Source organism: Phymastichus coffea, unplaced genomic scaffold (genome assembly GCF_024137745.1).
Source record: "Phymastichus coffea isolate CEN01 unplaced genomic scaffold, Cenicafe_Pcof_1.1 PCOF00071, whole genome shotgun sequence".
In the NCBI taxonomy this organism is placed as follows: Eukaryota; Metazoa; Arthropoda; class Insecta; order Hymenoptera; family Eulophidae; genus Phymastichus; species Phymastichus coffea.
Window position 1 is genome coordinate 407216 of NW_026706882.1, and position 17988 is coordinate 425203.

The 17988-nt window shown below is 35.2% G+C and overlaps 2 protein-coding genes across 3 annotated transcripts; both read left to right on the top strand.

The window, feature by feature from the left end:
* The first annotated feature begins 1458 nt into the window (after positions 1-1458).
* Positions 1459-7168, top strand: LOC131667843 (cytoplasmic dynein 2 intermediate chain 1). Of its 2 annotated transcripts, none has more exons than XM_058941561.1 (13): positions 1459-1814; positions 1996-2889; positions 3000-3116; positions 3189-3370; positions 3485-3635; positions 3699-3842; positions 3902-4348; positions 4416-4588; positions 4887-5398; positions 5465-5523; positions 5596-5750; positions 5815-5947; positions 6007-7168. In XM_058941561.1, exons 1-13 carry the CDS (start codon positions 1800-1802, stop codon positions 6127-6129), a joined length of 3105 nt encoding a protein of 1034 aa, XP_058797544.1. In that variant the 5' UTR covers positions 1459-1799; the 3' UTR covers positions 6130-7168. The 2 variants fall into 2 exon arrangements, with proteins under 2 accessions (XP_058797544.1, XP_058797545.1); XM_058941562.1 differs by having other exon boundaries at positions 3711-3842.
* Positions 7169-10684: 3516 nt separating this feature from the next.
* On the top strand, positions 10685-17887 carry LOC131667798 (G1/S-specific cyclin-E). Its single transcript, XM_058941506.1, has 4 exons — positions 10685-11734; positions 13418-14024; positions 14098-14424; positions 16136-17887. Exons 1-4 carry the CDS (start codon positions 11703-11705, stop codon positions 16553-16555), a joined length of 1386 nt encoding a protein of 461 aa, XP_058797489.1. The 5' UTR covers positions 10685-11702; the 3' UTR covers positions 16556-17887.
* The last annotated feature ends 101 nt before the right edge of the window (positions 17888-17988 follow it).

The following is a 17988-nucleotide window of genomic DNA, read 5'->3' on the forward strand; positions in this document are numbered from 1 at the left end:
AGTCAATCCTTTTTTGTCAGCTGGTATCAGTAAACCCAGGACTGTTCCAAACGAGAGTACTTCGTATATACATTTCTCTATACTCTTTTGTCCTGCAATCGAAAGGGAAATTGCCGGTCAGTTCATAACCCTGTGTGAACGCTGTTTTGACACGTACCTTCATCCGAAGGCACCTTCGAATACGGAAAATTATATCCCTCCTTGGAAATTTTCAAAGTCTCGGCCTTAGGTTTGATCCTCTTCGGTACATCGCGATTAAGTCGTTTGCGTCGCTGAAGTTGACGAAATTGATTGGTTGCGTTGCTCTTCTGCCTCTTGGTAGTACCGCGATTTGACGCGCGCTCCAAAAATTGGTAAACTACTTCAGCTACTGTTGGCCGATGAGTTTTGCAATACCAGTGAGGTTGTTTTTGCGATCGTCGCAAGGCACTTCGCATTTTTCGCATTCTTCTGTTCTATATATGTATTACAAATTTGATCATTTAACTGAGTTTACTAATTTTGTCAACTTGTTCTTATATTAAATAGAATTCTTTAGAAGCTATATTTGCGTTGAATACAATCAATCAATACGGTTATGTAATAACCACAATCCTCAATTATAACCGATTTAAAAAAAAAAAACATAACAATTCAGTGGATAATTTACCGCGGAAGCTTTTCGAGAAGATAGCCGACTACTTCGTTGACCTCGTCTCTCGATAATTCTCTCCTGATGTCCGGATTGTATCCTTACGTTTTTTCTGTCTCGAGTGCGGAAACCCATTTCTCAAACTTTGATTATTTGTCTTGTTACATGCAAGTTTTAGATGAACTTTTCAATTTGGTCGCGTCATTTTTTTTTTTGAAACAACAAGATACAAAGAAAAAAAACAAACGTGAAGTTTGCTGTATATAGCAAAACAACTTTTCATAGAAAACTTTACATAATAGCTTTTTTGTTTTTCCTTTTTTACATAGCTTTACTCTGCAATATATGAATATTCGATGTACATGTATATTTGAATAATTTTATGAATATTTCGTCGTTATAAATACAATAATTAATAAATCATATAAAAATTAAATCAAACTCAAGTATAAGAGAAAACAAATTTTTTTCAAATTTTCTGGATATGTTGGAAGAAAAATGAAAAAAAGAAATTTGTTTTTAGAAATTTGTTTTTTTTCAAGTTAAGAAAAATATTTTTTACAAATAAAACAACATTCAATAATTGTTTTAGCGTGTAATTATCGCAATAACATTTGCAGCCACGGTAAAATATTGTACTGCGCAAATTAGAGAACAGCCAAAGAAAGAAAAAGCATTTATCGATCAATTGCGTACAGGTCAGCTAATTTACTGGTACTTATAACCAGAATCAATACAACAGTCGTTTAAATTGACATACCACCAGTGTATGGCGTTCCGTATAAAAATGTCAAGTGCGTCGCTGCAGTCGAGGCATCGCAACCTTCCCGTCGCTACCCCTGGTAACAATTGAGTATACAATGCTATATTCGCGAGGGTGGTGATGGTAGTGGTAAAAGTTGCGCGAGATCGCGCCACCAACGGTCGCCAATGAAAATACCGCTTTCAAGAAATTTTGACAGCGACATAAAAAATAAACCGTTAACTATTGAATAATAAAACTATCGAGTTTTGCTTAAAGAAAAGTGATTTTGATCGCGCTGGTTTCTATGTGTACATTTTATCCGTTGCTACCACCTGCCACATCGCCACGGACACCTGCGTATCCCTGTCAAGCGAAGGGACATGGCGCCCTCGCGACTGCCCAAACAAATAAATTAATGCAAGGATGTCAAGTGTAAAGGTACGTTATAACAATTTGGCATTTTATCCAATCTTCTTCCATTGTTCTTGTCCAATGTTACGAGCGAGGTTACACACGGAATATAAAAAGTGCCAGATAATGCAGCATGCGTAACCTAGTTTTACGCTCAATCAATGAAAGCAGCCTATGAATTTTTTAACTGCGACACACGACGTTTCAGGGTGCGATCAAGAAGACGGCCACCGATGCGAAAAGGGATGGAACTCCGTTAAAGGTAAAACCTCGGGTGGCGAGTAAAGATAATACCGATGAAAAAGTGGAGAAGAAAAAGAGAGAGCAGCTGCAAACCGCTGCGTCCGGCGATAAGAACATCAACAGAACAGCCACCAGCAGTTCGTTGAGCAACAAAAGTATTCTACCGGATAAGAATCCAATGAAACTAAGGCAACTGAAGCAAAATGGTTTGCTGTTATCGTCGAAATCAAGCTTGGATGAACCTTCAACGAAGACTGTTACTGGGCTTAAGAAACCAAAGAAACCTGCTGCAAGTGATGCCACAAAGACGAGTTCAGTTGAAAAAACGAAGATCACCGTGCGGAAAAGTACGAAGGACAAAGTTCAAGCGCAATACAGCGAGAAAAGAGGCGAGAGTACGCTTTACGTACCCAAGAGTACTGCGAGTAAATTGAATTCGAAACCGTCGACGGATAAAGATTCCACGAGGAAGAGTACTGAGAAAATTAAGAATTCAAAAACTGTCGAAATTGCAGTAAAGTCTAAAAGTTCTGATAAACCACTGCCAAGAAAAGCTTCGAGAGAACGAAGAAAATCAAGGACACTGAGTCCCAGTGAAGTCAAAGTTTTACATTCGACGAAACAAAGAGGTACAGTGAAATCACGAAAACGTGGCGAGGAAATTGTTGCGAATGAAGTTGTTGCAAAGCTTGAGGATGAAATGTCTGTAGAAGTTGAGGAGGAATTTCCTGCGGAAGTCGAAGATGAATCTACTGCTGATAGTGAGGATGAAGCTTCTGCTGCTGCTGCGATTGGAGTTGAAGATCAATCGAAGCTTGACGACGATGGCGAAATGTACATTTACGAAGAAGACTTCGAGGTGGGTACATGTAGTGCAAAAATTTTGATATAAAATCTGATAATATTCTCGATAGGAGTAAAATATTTTTCACGAGGATAATTTGTTAACGTTGATAAATTCTGTTTCAGGAATACGAGTCGGATTTTGAATCTTATAGCGGAACGCCAATCGGCGAAGTATCAGACAACAACAGTATTCTTAGTATCGATCTAGAATCCATTATACTACACAGTAGTGATCAGAAGGTTTCATTTATTATAACGTAACACTTTTTTTAATCCAAAGTATCCAATAAACTTGATCTCTCTATTCTCCAGCCAAAAACGGTGAACGGTGCCGAAGTACGAAGAACCGAAGAAGAAAATATGTTGGATTCGGGTCACTACGAATTAACTGAAGCGAGAAAACGAGCAGCTTTGGTTGAATCATTGATGTCTGTACAATTGCAATCACCGTCAATACAATCGAAACCCAGACAGGCGAAAAATCAACCTTACCGGTTCGTATGCATTCAACTAGACTATAAATATTTTTTTGTTTGTTTATTTGTTTACTTTTTTTATCGAAACCTTAAGTGATTTATGAGCGAAATAGTTTTTTTCGTAAATGGTAGGCAAGAGAAGCATTTAGAAACTAAATCTCTACCATCGTCAACGGATGAAGGTTTTGAAGATGCTGGATCAGGTGATTTTGTCAAATCCCCACCGCTGTCTCAAATTTCTTTGTCGAATCAGGAGAAACCAAAGCAGAAGGAAGTCAAGAAGGTAAGAATTTGAATTCTAAAGGTACTACGAATGTGAATAATGAATAATTGTACATTGTAATAGGAAACACCAAAGAAAGCTCTTACAAGAGGCCAAATTCTAATGAGTATGATCAAATTGGACAGTGTTGGATGGTCGCTGTACGAATCTCAGCCGATATCTTATGACGAATATATAAGAAGCTATGGAAAATTGAATGCTCAACAGGTGTGTTCGATAAAAATCTGAAACTTCAATAAGAATGAAATGACTGATTATTTTTGAAGGCATCGACACAAACGAACGAAGATAATGTCGACGTGGAAATTCAAACGGACACAAGCGAACTAGAGAACAAGTGGACGCAATTTCCCGTCAAGTGTAGGCGTAATTTGAAGTCAAACGAGGACGTGAAGCTCTTTAAAATTGAACACACAGGTGTTGGTGGCGACAACACCGAGAATATTCAAACAACCAATCCAATCTACGACGTGCTGAGACTCAATGAATTTTTTAACAGAGCTGGCAAGGTTATGCTAGCACTGTTGGAAGAGAAAGAGTACGGTGGAAATATTTTGCAAAATGAGACACGTGATTTTCCATTTAGCGAGGGTTTTATTAAACTTTCCGTCAATTCTCTATCATTTTTGGCTGACAGACAAGTCGTTATGTTACACTACTCCGAGGTAAACAATAAGATTCTTGTTAGCGTTCACGCCGCTTCTATGAAAGAGGTAAGTTTTTCATTATTAGTTGTCATTTTAATTGCTATGATAATCGTGCATGTGTGAAATATTGCAGGATACGGAAACTTTGAATAAGCAAGATTACATAATGGAATGTTGTATTGGTTGTGTGTGGAATGTCAATGAACCGTCAAGGCCAACAAAACTATTCTACTCGCAGAATTCCATAACAGCTTTTTGCTTCCACTGTACAAATAATAATATTATATTTGCTGGCCTTCAAGATGGGTACGTACATGGCTAACTTAAATACTAAAAAAACTAAATTTCTTTATTCACGAGGAAATATTTCTTCAAATAAGAAGTTTTTAAAAGCCGAGCAGAAGTACCTTTAAAATAAGAAAATATACTTCTCACTGCGCTCTTTTTAAATAAATCTATTTTTTTTATTTAAATATTCTTTTGCTCTTATCGGTTCTATAACGCTATTTTAAGAAAAAAAATTCTTTTTATTCTGAACACTCATATTCGTTGTAAATCAATGTCATTTCGAAAACTAAAATGTATTTTTGTGCGACTCGTTTAGCTCGATCTGCGTATGGGATTTGCGAGAAGACGAAACGCATCATCAAAAGATAATCGATAAAGTCAACGAAGTGGAATGTGTAGTACGAAGTCCAACATACACAACTGCGGGAAATTGGGAAATCGAATGTCACTTATGCCCAGTGATAGCAATTCGAATCTTGTCGAAAGTCGATCAGGAGGATACCGAAAGTCTAAATGACAAATTCGTATCGATTCAGATCTGCAGTTTGGACGATGAAGGACATTTAATTATTTGGAGTGTGCTGCGTAATTTGAGTGTAAATTTGGATGATCTTGGCTTGACACCGTGGGGTAAAGTGAAACTTGTCAAAAGTCAAGAAGTACCTTTGTTCTTCAAAGTGAATGAGGCGAAGAGAGAATTTGTCGATATGCAAGTCGACAGTGCTGACAGCAATAATTTGTATTTAGCTACAAATAACACCGAGATTTTACATGCGAATAGTATCGGGGGGAAAAGTAATAAGTCTTGTTATAGAATCAATCAAATGGGTGAGTGACTATGAGGATTCTTTCGAGATTGTTTTCATTTGTTATATTCGAATCTTCGTGTCGCAGATTCTTGCGGCAGTACCACGTGCATCGAAGTATGTCCATTCAAAGAATCATATTTTCTCGTAAGTAGTGATTTTCTTTTGCCTCGCGTTAATTACGGGAAAAAAATTTATCATTTTGTAAATAATGCACAGGCCGGTTGTAAGGATGGAAGCGTCAGATTGCATACGTCTAATATAGAAACAGCACTGCTTACATTAAAGAACGGAAGAGATTCTGTCGGAGTGAGAAATATTCAGTGGTCGAAGTCGAAGCCAATGCTAATTTATGTCCTCGACGAGTATTCTCGGTACATCTATTGGTTAGATTTGTCACGACGCGCAGATTATTAATTTCTAAATTTATTTTTTCAGTATCGTTGTGTGGAATTTAAGCAGCGACGATGTCGATCCAACTCACGCGGTTTCAACGAAAAGTTGGGACAACGTCAGGTGTATCAAACTGTCGCCTTGCAACACGAATCGCGATATGCAGAATCAGTACTTGGTATGCTAAATAAAGTGTTCGTGCAGAAGTAAGGTAATTAAATTGACTCCTTTCGACAGGCACTTGGAACCGATCGTGGAAACGTGGAGGTGCACAAATTGAAGAAAAACTTTCATTACTCGCAACAGGATGACTTCTTGCAGGATATAAACAAGTTCTTGGAATACGTATCAGTTTTATAATTATACTTTATCTTTCAGTTAATTAACGATCTCTCGTTTGAATTTCAAAGATCTCAAGACTGTGAACTGTATTTTCTTTTTAACGATCGAAATATTTAAACCACACGCAAGTTAATAACTTCTTTAGATTGTAAGTTTTCAGACCATCGAAAGTGAAAAAAGTGCAGTACCATCGATAACTCAATCGTAGACTATTTGGTTTTGTAGCAGGGCTAAAAGTCACACTGAAATGCCTTATTTTACTGAATAACTAGATTGTAGTACAACCTGTCCATCGCGACTACAAATTGTTCATAATGTATGTATTTTAAATATGTGTTTTATTATAATTACTACGCACCTATACTAATCAATAAAAGTAGCGCAGATAGTCAAATAATAACTAAGCTGGGCTTATGATTTGTGTAACGCTTAAAATATTGAACTAATGCTATTAATTATCAACAAATATTGGAAATTCAATTAACAGCAGATTTTCAGCAAAAGCCACATATGTGCAACGTTGAATGTTGTTGAGCTTTCAAATATCGCCGTAGATAAACGGCTTCCTAATCGTCCGGCCAAAATCTACCTTATCTACTGTTGCGAGATGCCTTTTATATTTAACATATACAGATTGAGACTAAATAGACTATATAGCGGAAAATTTAAATTATGACACGGTTGGTTAATTTATTAAACACATTTTACAAAAGTTTTGTTAATGGCAAAAACGTATGGTTAAAATTTGAATGTATTTATATTTTATTTCAAAGTTAGGGAAGTAAACCCAATTCTACAATAAATTTAATACACTCACATTTCTTAACAACAACGTTTCGCCGGTTTGGTTTCCGGCCTCTTCAGGTTTTTATTCAGTCTAGATAATATAAATATAAAATTTTAATTATCAAACATCAATCATAAATACAAATGTTGAAGTAACTACGCACCTTGATATTAGTCACATTATAATACGACACGTCATATTTTTTACAATAAAAGAGTTAGTAAAGTTATTGGTCGAAGTCTGAAATGTATAATTCAATCGTAACTATAATGTAACTATTATGCTCTGTGTTCATTGATTATGTTACATTATAATTTCGATTGAATTATACATTTCAGACTTCGACCAATAACTTTGCTAACTCTTTTATTGTAAGAAATATGACGTATCGTATTATAATGTGACTAATATCAAGGTGCGTAGTTACCTCAAAATTTGTATTTATGATTGATGTTTGATAATTAAAATTTTGTATTTATATTATCTAGACTGAATAAAAACCTGAAGAGGTCGGAAACCAAACCGACGAAATGTTGTTGGTAAGAAATGTTAGTGTATTAAATTTATTGTAGAATTAGGTTTACTTTTCTAACTTTCACATAAGATACTCTATTTGTTTTTTTTAACATGGGAAGTATAATGTTCTCTAGTAGTTATATTTTGTTCCTCTCACCAAAAAAGACATTCGAAAAGTTTATCACTCATTTCTGCAGATGACGATATTATATATTAGCAATTCTCGCGGTATTACAATGTCATTCAATTAAGGAATTGTTGTAATAATAATGGAGTTTACAATAAAATCAAAATTTACGAAACCATGCCTAATAAAAGAACGCATTACAGTTTTTTTTCTTTCTGTCTGAAATTTTAAATGCCTAATTGAGATATCTGACGCGTATTTATAATTAACTCATATTTTTAATTGTCAAATTTAATCAATTTCACAATAGCCAGGTGAAAAAATTAACGCGAATATAAGTCCAAGACTTAAGAATTTGTATAACAAACTACCAAAATTAACTCCAGCAATATCATTAAATTAATTACCAGACTCAACTCAACAGCATACAGAAGAAATCCATTAATGTCTTTAAATTAAACAAAGAAAACAAAGACTTCGCTCACAATAAACAGTAATTAAATAGCAATTACCATTCACTTTCCGAGTGAGATTCTCGGTCCCGGCAGTAAAATGGGATCGACATACCAACGAACCCCTGGTATTATTTCACGCGCAGGTATACGACGCGGCGCTGTTCGGCCTTTAAATCCCAAGCCAAAAGGAAAGACCAGCCCGGGATGACTGGAAAATCAAGATTTTTTCCTTTGAGAGTAATCTTCTTAGAGCCTACAAGTCTCCGAAGGACAGAAAAGATCTCAACCTGCTCGTTCCAACTCTCCCTTTGAACCGACGCGGCGTGACGGCTCCCTTTTCCAGACTTTTCTCACAGATAATGTGAAAGACGGATGGGGAATGTTCCCTGTAATTTCAAATAGCCTACTGCGTGATATTCTTTTACGCTGTTGCACTTGTCTCTTTCTTTCTCGTTTTTTTGGTATTTATCGTAATATCGGCCATAGCCGATTCGACATTTTTCCATGAAAAATAAAAAGAAAAAGTTTCGCCTTCGTATCGTACATTATTTAATCGTATACGATTTTAGAGGCTGCGTCTATTAATTATATCCCGAAAAATTAATTAATAAACTTTGATAGTAGCTTTTCAAATCTATTCTTGTCCAATTCTGTACAGCGCAATCGCACAAGCTTTCGACGTACGAGATATCGTTTCGAACGTGATAATCGCGGTTTTTCATTTGAGCGTTCATTCAAAACTGAGCATTCTCGTAGAGATGAATTTTGTTTTGCTTGCCGAATGAACAAATAGCAACCGACACAACGTTTTGTTCCCCAGCTGAAATTCTTGGCGCGAAACCAGAACTGAAAACGTCTTCACCCGTACGTCCACGTCCCGAGGATCAGTACACATCTTTAACACTTGACGATGTAAATATACCTGTTATATCCCCCTTGAAATACAGCTGCTTTAGGTTTATGGAAAACTCCTCAACGAATTTCTACCAGACAGGCTTGTACTTGTACGTTGCCTGTCTGTCTCTTTTGCCATTAGTTTTATTCAAAAAGTCATTCAGTCAGTGACATAAAGATTATCATCTGTTAATTGCTTATGCTTTAATTGTAGATTATTCATTGAGCATTTTCGTTGCAATGAAAAGGTTATTCGAAAAATTTACAAAATTTGTTGTTTGATTATAATTTTTTTAACGGTAGCTTCCAATAATAATTTTGTTGAAGTATTTTGCTATATTTTTATTGTAATTATCATAATTGATTTGATTGTAAGGATAATTGAATATACGCATGTTTTCCACGTAAATTTTGTAATAATCGTCAAAGATAAACGTTTTAATAATAATGTGCAGGGCGATATTCATAGATACAAAATTTTAATGCAAAGTAATCATAAATAAGGAAGTTCGCGTGTAAACACAATAGTCAAATCGACTTTTTGAAAGAGCCGTATTAAAAAGAAAAAACTTGTCCACTTTTTTACAAAACGCGCGAACACCTACCTCCCACGTAAGAGCGCGCGAAATGTTTTTCGGGCGCGCTGCTTTCCCGCCAGATCTCTAGCTGTATATGTACTTATACATTAATACTTTTATACGTGTGCGGTAGTATTAGATTACGGTTGGGGACATACTTTCGTTCATTTCACAGGAGTTTCGCAACTTTCTTGGCTACGTTGCCGTGCAAATGTACATATCTGGCCACGTGATTACTTTTTCTGTAATTTTCGCTCGCTTTTTTTAATAACGAACGAATGATGATTTTGCGCATGTTTAATAAAAAAATATATTATTGTACGCAAAAGACGCACAAGTTGACCATGTGATATTTAAATGTCAGACACGTATCCAACCACAGTTTTACAACTACATTTGTCATACCATCTTTGATTATCTTCAAGTTCTATAATGTTAAACATCATGACAACGTTCACGTTGATTAAAGTTTATTAATAAACAATAGCAACATTAATTTAATCTGCTGACTACGTAATTAATCAAAGGTCCAAATAAAAGGCAGCAGCTTAAGAATGCATACTGCATACGTTTATTGACGTATTTGTACAAAACCAAATGTAATTTCATCGCATACCTGATATATTTTCGATTAAAAAGGAAAACAAGAAATATTTGATGAAATTTGGAAATATCACCCCCCTCCCCCCAGTGAACAAATCAGGGTGCAATTGATTTTCAGCAAATACTAGCGCTCCGGACAATTCATCCCAAACAAATCCGAAGCAATTTGCATTAGGCCCCTCCAATAATACACCATTGAGATACGCTAACAAAGAATCGTTCGCGCGCAAACGGGGCCCCTCACGAATATATATATATATATATATATATATATATATATATATATATATATATATATATATATATATATACATACAAGGCTGCCTTCAAATAGTACCCCAGACTCAGGCCCGCGTACGACAAAAGGTCTCGGCTCCCCCGTCGACTATATCTATGTATATGATGAGTCCCCCTTACTACCAGCCGTTGGGGCTGGCGGGCGATTTACGCGCGTACGTTTCCCGCTTCGCTCTCCTCGTTCTCTTTCAACGATTGCCATACAACGACGCGCGCTACGTAGGCAGCAGCAGTGCGAGAGAGAGAATCAGCTGAGCGCCAGCTGTGTGTCGCCCTACCTCAGCCAATCGTCGCTTGCGTTTTGTACACACATACCTACAGCTAGTCGAGAACGTGAGGCGGCCCGGTGCAGAATGAAGGAGAGAGGCAAACCGCGCGCTCAGATCAAGCAGCAACAACTTCCTCTCTTATTGGACGAGCTAAGGCGTTTCGTTTTTGTCCCTGCAAGGATTTTCGAGTTGGATCTATAGTGTGTGCAGCTGTAGTCGCATTTTCCAAGCAGTGTGCATTTAACTTTCATCCGAAAGAGTTGATGCCAAATTAACAGCACTTGCTTGCGTGTGTGTGTTATATCCTCTCGTCTTGTGTGTTTAAAGTGTGTTTAGTGCGTTTTATTGCAATCTGGTTTTCCAAGTGCCCGTGGACGTTATTGAAGAACGCCGAGCTAAGTGGAAAATTAAGAAAAACAAAGTGTACAGGCCACGTGAGTTGTCAGCAAGGAAAAATTGTGGTTTGCTCGATTTTCCAATCCTCCGTTTGGCAGCAAGGAATTGGACGATCGAGTCGAAAATTGGCCAACAGGTTGATTAAATATTGAAGAATCGATCTTCACCGGAAAAACCGGAAAATTCCGTTGCAATAGAGAGGTTATGCAGGAAAAGTAGAGGGCGCCCAAGCACGCCGGACTAACACATACGTCCAGCAGCGGAGCGAGGGTAGCTTTTCGCGCGCTCTTCTCCCGCGCGCGCCATCCAGTGCGATTGCTCTCGCGCACCTTTTCTTCATTTGGACATTTGCCTTTTATCGTTAAGACTTATTGACCGCTGCGATCCTTGGACGATTGCACGATATCGTGGAAAATTGATTTTTCAATTTTTTAAAGATTACTCGGAAGTCGAGCGGCCAAATAAAAAATTTTAGGCGGCTAGTTTTCGCGCGCACGATAAGTGCATTATGGCGCTCTCGAATTACTGACTTGGACGAGAGCGCGACGAGACACACTTGCCAGCTCGTGTTCCGCATTTTTCGGCAGCCTGCTTCTCGGTCGTGTAACTTCCTGGAGGATCCCTCGGCCTTGACCACTTGTTCTTGGACTACGAGGAGACGATTTACAGATGAGAGAAGCCGCCAAAATGCCGCAGACAAGGTGAGTAACTAACTCGTGGGAATACGTGGCTTTTTTTCGCGATTTTCCATAGGGTTTCCGTAGAAATTTTTACAATGAACTTGATGGATAGGTTTATTAAGGTGTCCAGGAAGTTCGGGGGAATCGTGAACAAGTTTGGCGCTTGGATAATCTTATTAGGAAGTGAGAAGTAAGGTTGTGACATGACTGCATGGTTGGCAAAGACTATTTTTTATTTCTCAAATTCTAAAAGAGATTTTACTAAGATTTTTGGTTCAGAGGAAAGCTAGTTGATTTCGGAAATAGCATATTTTATTTCAGGAAATTCCAATAAGATTTTCAGGAAAATTTTCAGCTCCAGCTTGTGTAGCTCCGAGGTGGCCATTCGAACACATCTGGCAATAAAAGTTTACAGCTGTCTAATTATTATTAAAGTTGATTAAGCAATTTGTTGTTTAAATATGTTGTTAAATATATATTTCAGATGTAATATGGCAAGTTTTGGGTAGAGTGAATGTTTCCTTGTGCCACTTTCTAGGTCAAATTTAGAGATAGCTTAGTCGTCACTTTTCGAAAGTTGCTGGTGAGGTGACTTAAGTATTTTTTGCTGGAACTTCAGACTGCTGCATGCACAAATTACAATACATTCCAACTACTACCAGCTATTTTCTTTCACAAAAAATTATTTATCTGTATCCTTGAACATTTTTATTAATTTTATCTGTAATGATAAAATTCATCTCGTTAGATATCATTAAATTTCTGTTACATGAATCCATAGTAATTTATAACAATTTTCTTTCATTATATTCAAATATTTAATACTGTCAAATATTACAGTAATAGTTTTTTTTATTTTTTTCACATATTTTAACATTTTTTCTTTCCACAAACTAATAATTTGATGATGAACATGTGTGTTCTATGTATCTTTATAATCTAAAGTAGAACCAGCAGCTCTTTTTAGATAACAAAGTAATTTAATACGTTAATTATTTAACAATAATATAATAAAACTCAAATATTTCAAGGAATTTATATTGTTACAAATGCTTGTAAAATAAATACAAGAGAATACTTATTTAGATTACATGACAAGAAAATGTCACATTCATATTCTGTTATAATTAACTATTGATATTGCTCAAATTTCAATATTTTTTTCTCTAATTATTTTCTAAAGCACAATCTAATTAAGTTCACTAACAGTTAGTCATAAAATGACTAGAACATTGCTTGTGATAAAATGATATCTTAATATAATTAAGTAATAAAATTACTTTGAATTATTTAGTAGAACAATTTATGAAACTACTCTACTTGCTGGATAAACCTAACACTAACAATTTTATTTTGTAATGAAACTTCGCTTTGTGTAATAAATAAAATAATATTATAGCCCAAATGTTATTTATTAAAAATGTTGTTGCAATTCTTTCAATACACAGTAAAATAATAGGTTTATAATGATGGTAGAAATATTGTTATAAAAAGATTGAAATTTGTATTGGTAGTTAATTTAATAAATTAAGTTGAATATAATCAATAACAACTGATTGAACTAAACATGCTTATACATCTTAACGTACTTAACACATCTTTAGGAAAATTTAGATAATACTTGCATAAGCATTTCTTTTGCTACAATTGGTCTTACTTCAGTAGATTATAGATTACAAAGAAAAATACTAACTTCTGTTGCAGTGTGAAAGAGAACCAGTCTAAACTCCATGTACAGAATGGCAAAATTGGTCTCAAGCGCAAAAGGAAGTCTACAGAGATTTTAGAGGATTCTGAGAATATCTATCCACCCAATAAGGTTGCAGCACTACCAGAAAACGTATCATCCCCACCTAGTTGCAATGTGCTCAGTCCACCCGTAATACCATATACACCTCAGTCATCTACTTCACCTTTGAAAGAGCAGCAAGAGCCAACCACATGGTCTGAATTAAGGCCAACTTGTTTTCTCACACCTTCTGCTTCTCACAATGATAGCAATAAGAACACACCCTTACCATCTTTACCCTGGGCAGACGGTACAGAAGTTTGGGCACTTATGTGTTTGGGAGATCAGAGATCTGTCACTCAAAGGGATCCTCAGATGTTTCAAAGGCATCCTACTTTACAGCCTAGGATGAGAGCTATCCTGTTAGACTGGTTAATTGAAGTCTGTGAGGTGTACAAGCTTCATAGAGAAACTTATTACCTTGCAATGGACTACATTGATAGGTATCTTTCGACTCACCATAATGTTCCCAAGAATCAACTTCAGCTTATTGGTATTACATGTTTATTTGTTGCAGCTAAGGTATATTTCAATTTCTTAAATATTTAAAAAATACAGTAGTATATATGAAATATAATATTTTAATTTGTTGTAGGTTGAGGAAATTTATCCACCAAAGATAGCAGAGTTTGCATACGTGACTGATGGTGCATGTACCGAGGAGGAGATCTTAGGCAAAGAGTTAGTTGTATTAAAAGGTCTTGGATGGAATTTGTCATCTGTGACTATACCAGGATGGCTCAATGTCTACATGCAGGTGGATTCGGGTGACTGGTCCAGACCAAACACTTTCATATATCCACAGTATGGTGGACTTCAGTATTCTCAAGCTGCACAGCTTCTAGATTTAGCAACACTCGATGAAGGAAGTTTGAAGTTTTCATACGGCCACTTGTCAGCTGCTGCTGTTTATCATACTCAGGTAAAAACAAATATTCTTGATTAAAATTATTGTTTAATGGTAATATTAATTCGTTTAAATTTTAAAAAGATAGACTTACATTTTATTGTTATTGAAAATGAAACATTTATTGACTTATTTGTTTAATTTAGTTTCAATTATCTCATCCAGTTTTTACACTTTTCAAAAAGATTTCTTATAAGAGTAAATTTATGCATAAAGTAATAGTAACTTTCCAATTGTTTGAAATATTTTTCGATATATTAGAAAACGGACTTGATAATTACTTAATTAATCTCGAAAACTCTATTTTTAATCAAAATTAACATAAAATATCGAGGTATAAAAGAAATACTTGCACTCATGAGTCTTTCTTGAGTGCATAACGTGGCGCATGTATACTGTATATCTATAGCTATAGGTTGTCTGACCAAATCTTATGGTCTTCTACTGATTTTAAATAGTTATGATTTTATGCTTTTTTTTAACATTGAGGTGATTTTATTTTCTGTTTTTCAGTAATTCAAGTAATTTCGATCAATTAATTTTTCAAAAATGTTTATTGTCGCGCCTTTTTTGAAGAAATTTAAACATTCATATGTGAAGTTCTTTCATTTCCTCTAATAAGAAAACTACAAAAATAAGTTAATGGATCGATCTTGGAATTCCAGGTCCATAGAATGAATAAAAACATATTGTAGAATTCAATTAATATCATTTATTCAAATTATTTAAGTAAATTAATTACTAAAAATGATAATATGTATTCTCATAACTGAATTAAATACAATATAATTATTAATTCACTGATTTTCGTAAGTTTAATAATTTCTTAATTTGAATTACTTGTACATCTTGATAATCAAAATGTCTTACAAAATGGCGGATCGAGCGATGTAATCGCAGAAAATATTTTTATGAATTGTGAGACCACGATTACTATCCATAAGTTATTTGTTTAAACAAGAATATTTTGTTTCAATTAAAAAATCATATTTATTTGTAACTGTCGGTTAAAAATAATTAATTTGAATAAATATCTAGTAACTAGAATTATAAAATATATAGAAGAGCGATGAATCTCGAGGATTAAGAACAATAATTTATGACGATTAAGAATAAATTTGATTTATTTTTAAACTTACATCAATAACTAAAATGCTGAAGTGAGTCGACGCAATGGTATTTTATCTGTCCGGTTGTCCGGCTAAGTGGCGGTCAAAGTTTCTTTTTTGTACACCGTTAGATTTGCATGGCCTTGACAAATTTAGAAAGGGACTTGTTATAACAGCTTTATATATTTTTGACTCCGTCAAGCGCATACGAGTGTCATATTTGTTCGAGATTCTTAAAAAATAAAAAAATAAACTGATTTATGCGGTATCGTTTTTTATTATTTGAAATTGCTTAAATATGAATGTTTAATGAGCCTATTTGATCTCATTCATAATTTATATAAAATGTTGAAAATCTAATGCTATAAATGAATTATGTGTCAGTGAATAATAATATGATCCCTAATTGGAATTTTTTATTTTTATTCAAAATTTTCCTGTCGCAAAACTTGATAAGAGATTGGATATGTACGATTTTGTAAACCGATTGAAATGTTGAAGAAATGTCCTTGATTTTCTAGTAGAAAATAATGCAGTTTTATCAGTTTAATTCTAATTCAATGTACTCATCAGTAATTACAAGCTAAAAAACTAACTTAACATTATCATTATTTCAGGGTAGGGAAACAGCACTACGTGTATCGCGATTAACCTGGGAGCAATTGACGCCATGCGCCAAGTGGTTGAGCTCATTCGCGCTTACGGTGTCGGAAGAACGTGCCCAGCAGATGTTACGCTCAGCCGCGCCGACGGTGGATACTAATGCCGGTTCAGGTCTGCGTATTGCTGTACCAAACATCGTCGCCGACGAGTCTCATCGGATCCAGACTCACGTGATCGACCTGGAGATGCTGGAACTTGCTCAACAACGGCATTCCCATGATGCGCTATTGATCGACGACTGTATTGACTTGGACAGGATGTTAGATTCTGGAAGTAGTCCCGATCAAAGTGGAATTCTTACACCACCATCGAGTAGCCAGAAGAACTCACCAACGCCACCGAGGCTATCGCATCAACTCGAACCTTATACGTAGAGAGAGGGATTCACTTTAGTCAACAATTAGTCCAGTGAATTTGAGAATGCAATGAGAACCGTAGTGAAACTACCAATAGTGTTTTAATTGCATGACTCGTTGCAAATTTTTCTTTCTTTTCTTTATATCTGTCGATAACATCATGCTTTTTGGTAGCTTATTATCTCAGAAGGGATACTACTCCGTTCAACAAAAGGTGCAAAATGTCAAGGATTAGCTTCGTTCGATCGTACATTATACGTGGTGAGCGATTATTTTAGTCAGTCCAAGCGAATTTTTTAAAACCAAAGTTAAAACGCATGCTTTTTGATGATCTTCCACACGTGGTTGTTTTTACGTCAAGTGCACATGTGCAATGTAAATTTTGTCATCACGAAACAAACGTAACGGTTAAACGAAGCTCAATACGGCAAAAGGATTATCTCAGCTTGGTTTGTTTGTATATAGACGTAAAAAATCTTTCGTAAATCAAATTATATTGATAATATTGTCGTTTTTTCTTTCTCCGCTCTATTAAGGGAAATAGATTATAATTTCTAAAGAACACTAGCCAACAGATAGATATTTTAATATTTAAAAGAACTGATATACATATGACTATTTTTTACGTATAGTTTTTCCATGTTAATGGATCTAAATATGTAAGAAACAAATTTAAAGAAACAACGATAACAAAAAAAAGTAATATGCTATAAGTCAATCCTACGTCTATAAGTCTACGACGACATTCTTCCTATAAAAATTTAGCAGTAGAAACTTAAGGAATTACTAAATGTAAATATTTAAAAAGAGAAATAGGAATGTTGTCGCTTCTGTGAAGTACTAAACGCTTAACACTTAATTAATTTAACGTGCGAGACTATGTCGCATAGTTCTGTGATTGGACGAGTGTGACTCAGACTAGGAATTGAGAACGAGTGCCTTAGAAGAAACTTTTTTTATCTCCGTAAAGGTCTTGAATATTTAATCGTCCATCTCGAAGGACTGAAAAATAATGTACGGAAAATGTAAAAAAATATCATTGTAAAATGTACTGCTACGTTAACGCTGTAAAAGAAAGTGCCTATGACCGACGGTGCGCTTACTTATACACAATTTTATCCGATTGAATGAAACTTCATTGTGAATATTGCATTTTCTTTATTTCTTTTACGGATACGGCTTTACTTTTAACGCAGAACGCCGCGTCATTAGTTAATCGATAGGTAGCTAAAGAAAAACAATATAGTTGAGCACGTCGGCGTTCTTTTATGTAAATAGGTAAAAAAAACAATTAATGAAGAGGATTTTCATCGTTTAAACTTAGCAAAAAATAAAAAGAGAATGTGAGTTTAATGTGTGATTTTTCAATGAAATCAAAAACAAGTGTCGAATTCTGAGTGTTAGTTATACAGATTTTCATAGTCCCTTGCGCATTTATAAAACAAAAGATT

Coding starts and splice junctions, on each gene's coding strand:
- LOC131667843 (XM_058941561.1), top strand. Junction 2,890..2,999: donor TTTACGAAGAAGACTTCGAG/GTGGGTACATGT, acceptor ATTCTGTTTCAG/GAATACGAGTCGGATTTTGA. Junction 3,636..3,698: donor AGCAGAAGGAAGTCAAGAAG/GTAAGAATTTGA, acceptor ACATTGTAATAG/GAAACACCAAAGAAAGCTCT.
- LOC131667798 (XM_058941506.1), top strand. CDS start 11,703: ATGAGAGAAGCCGCCAAAATGCCGCAGACAAG. Junction 11,735..13,417: donor GCCAAAATGCCGCAGACAAG/GTGAGTAACTAA, acceptor CTTCTGTTGCAG/TGTGAAAGAGAACCAGTCTA. Junction 14,025..14,097: donor GTTTATTTGTTGCAGCTAAG/GTATATTTCAAT, acceptor AATTTGTTGTAG/GTTGAGGAAATTTATCCACC.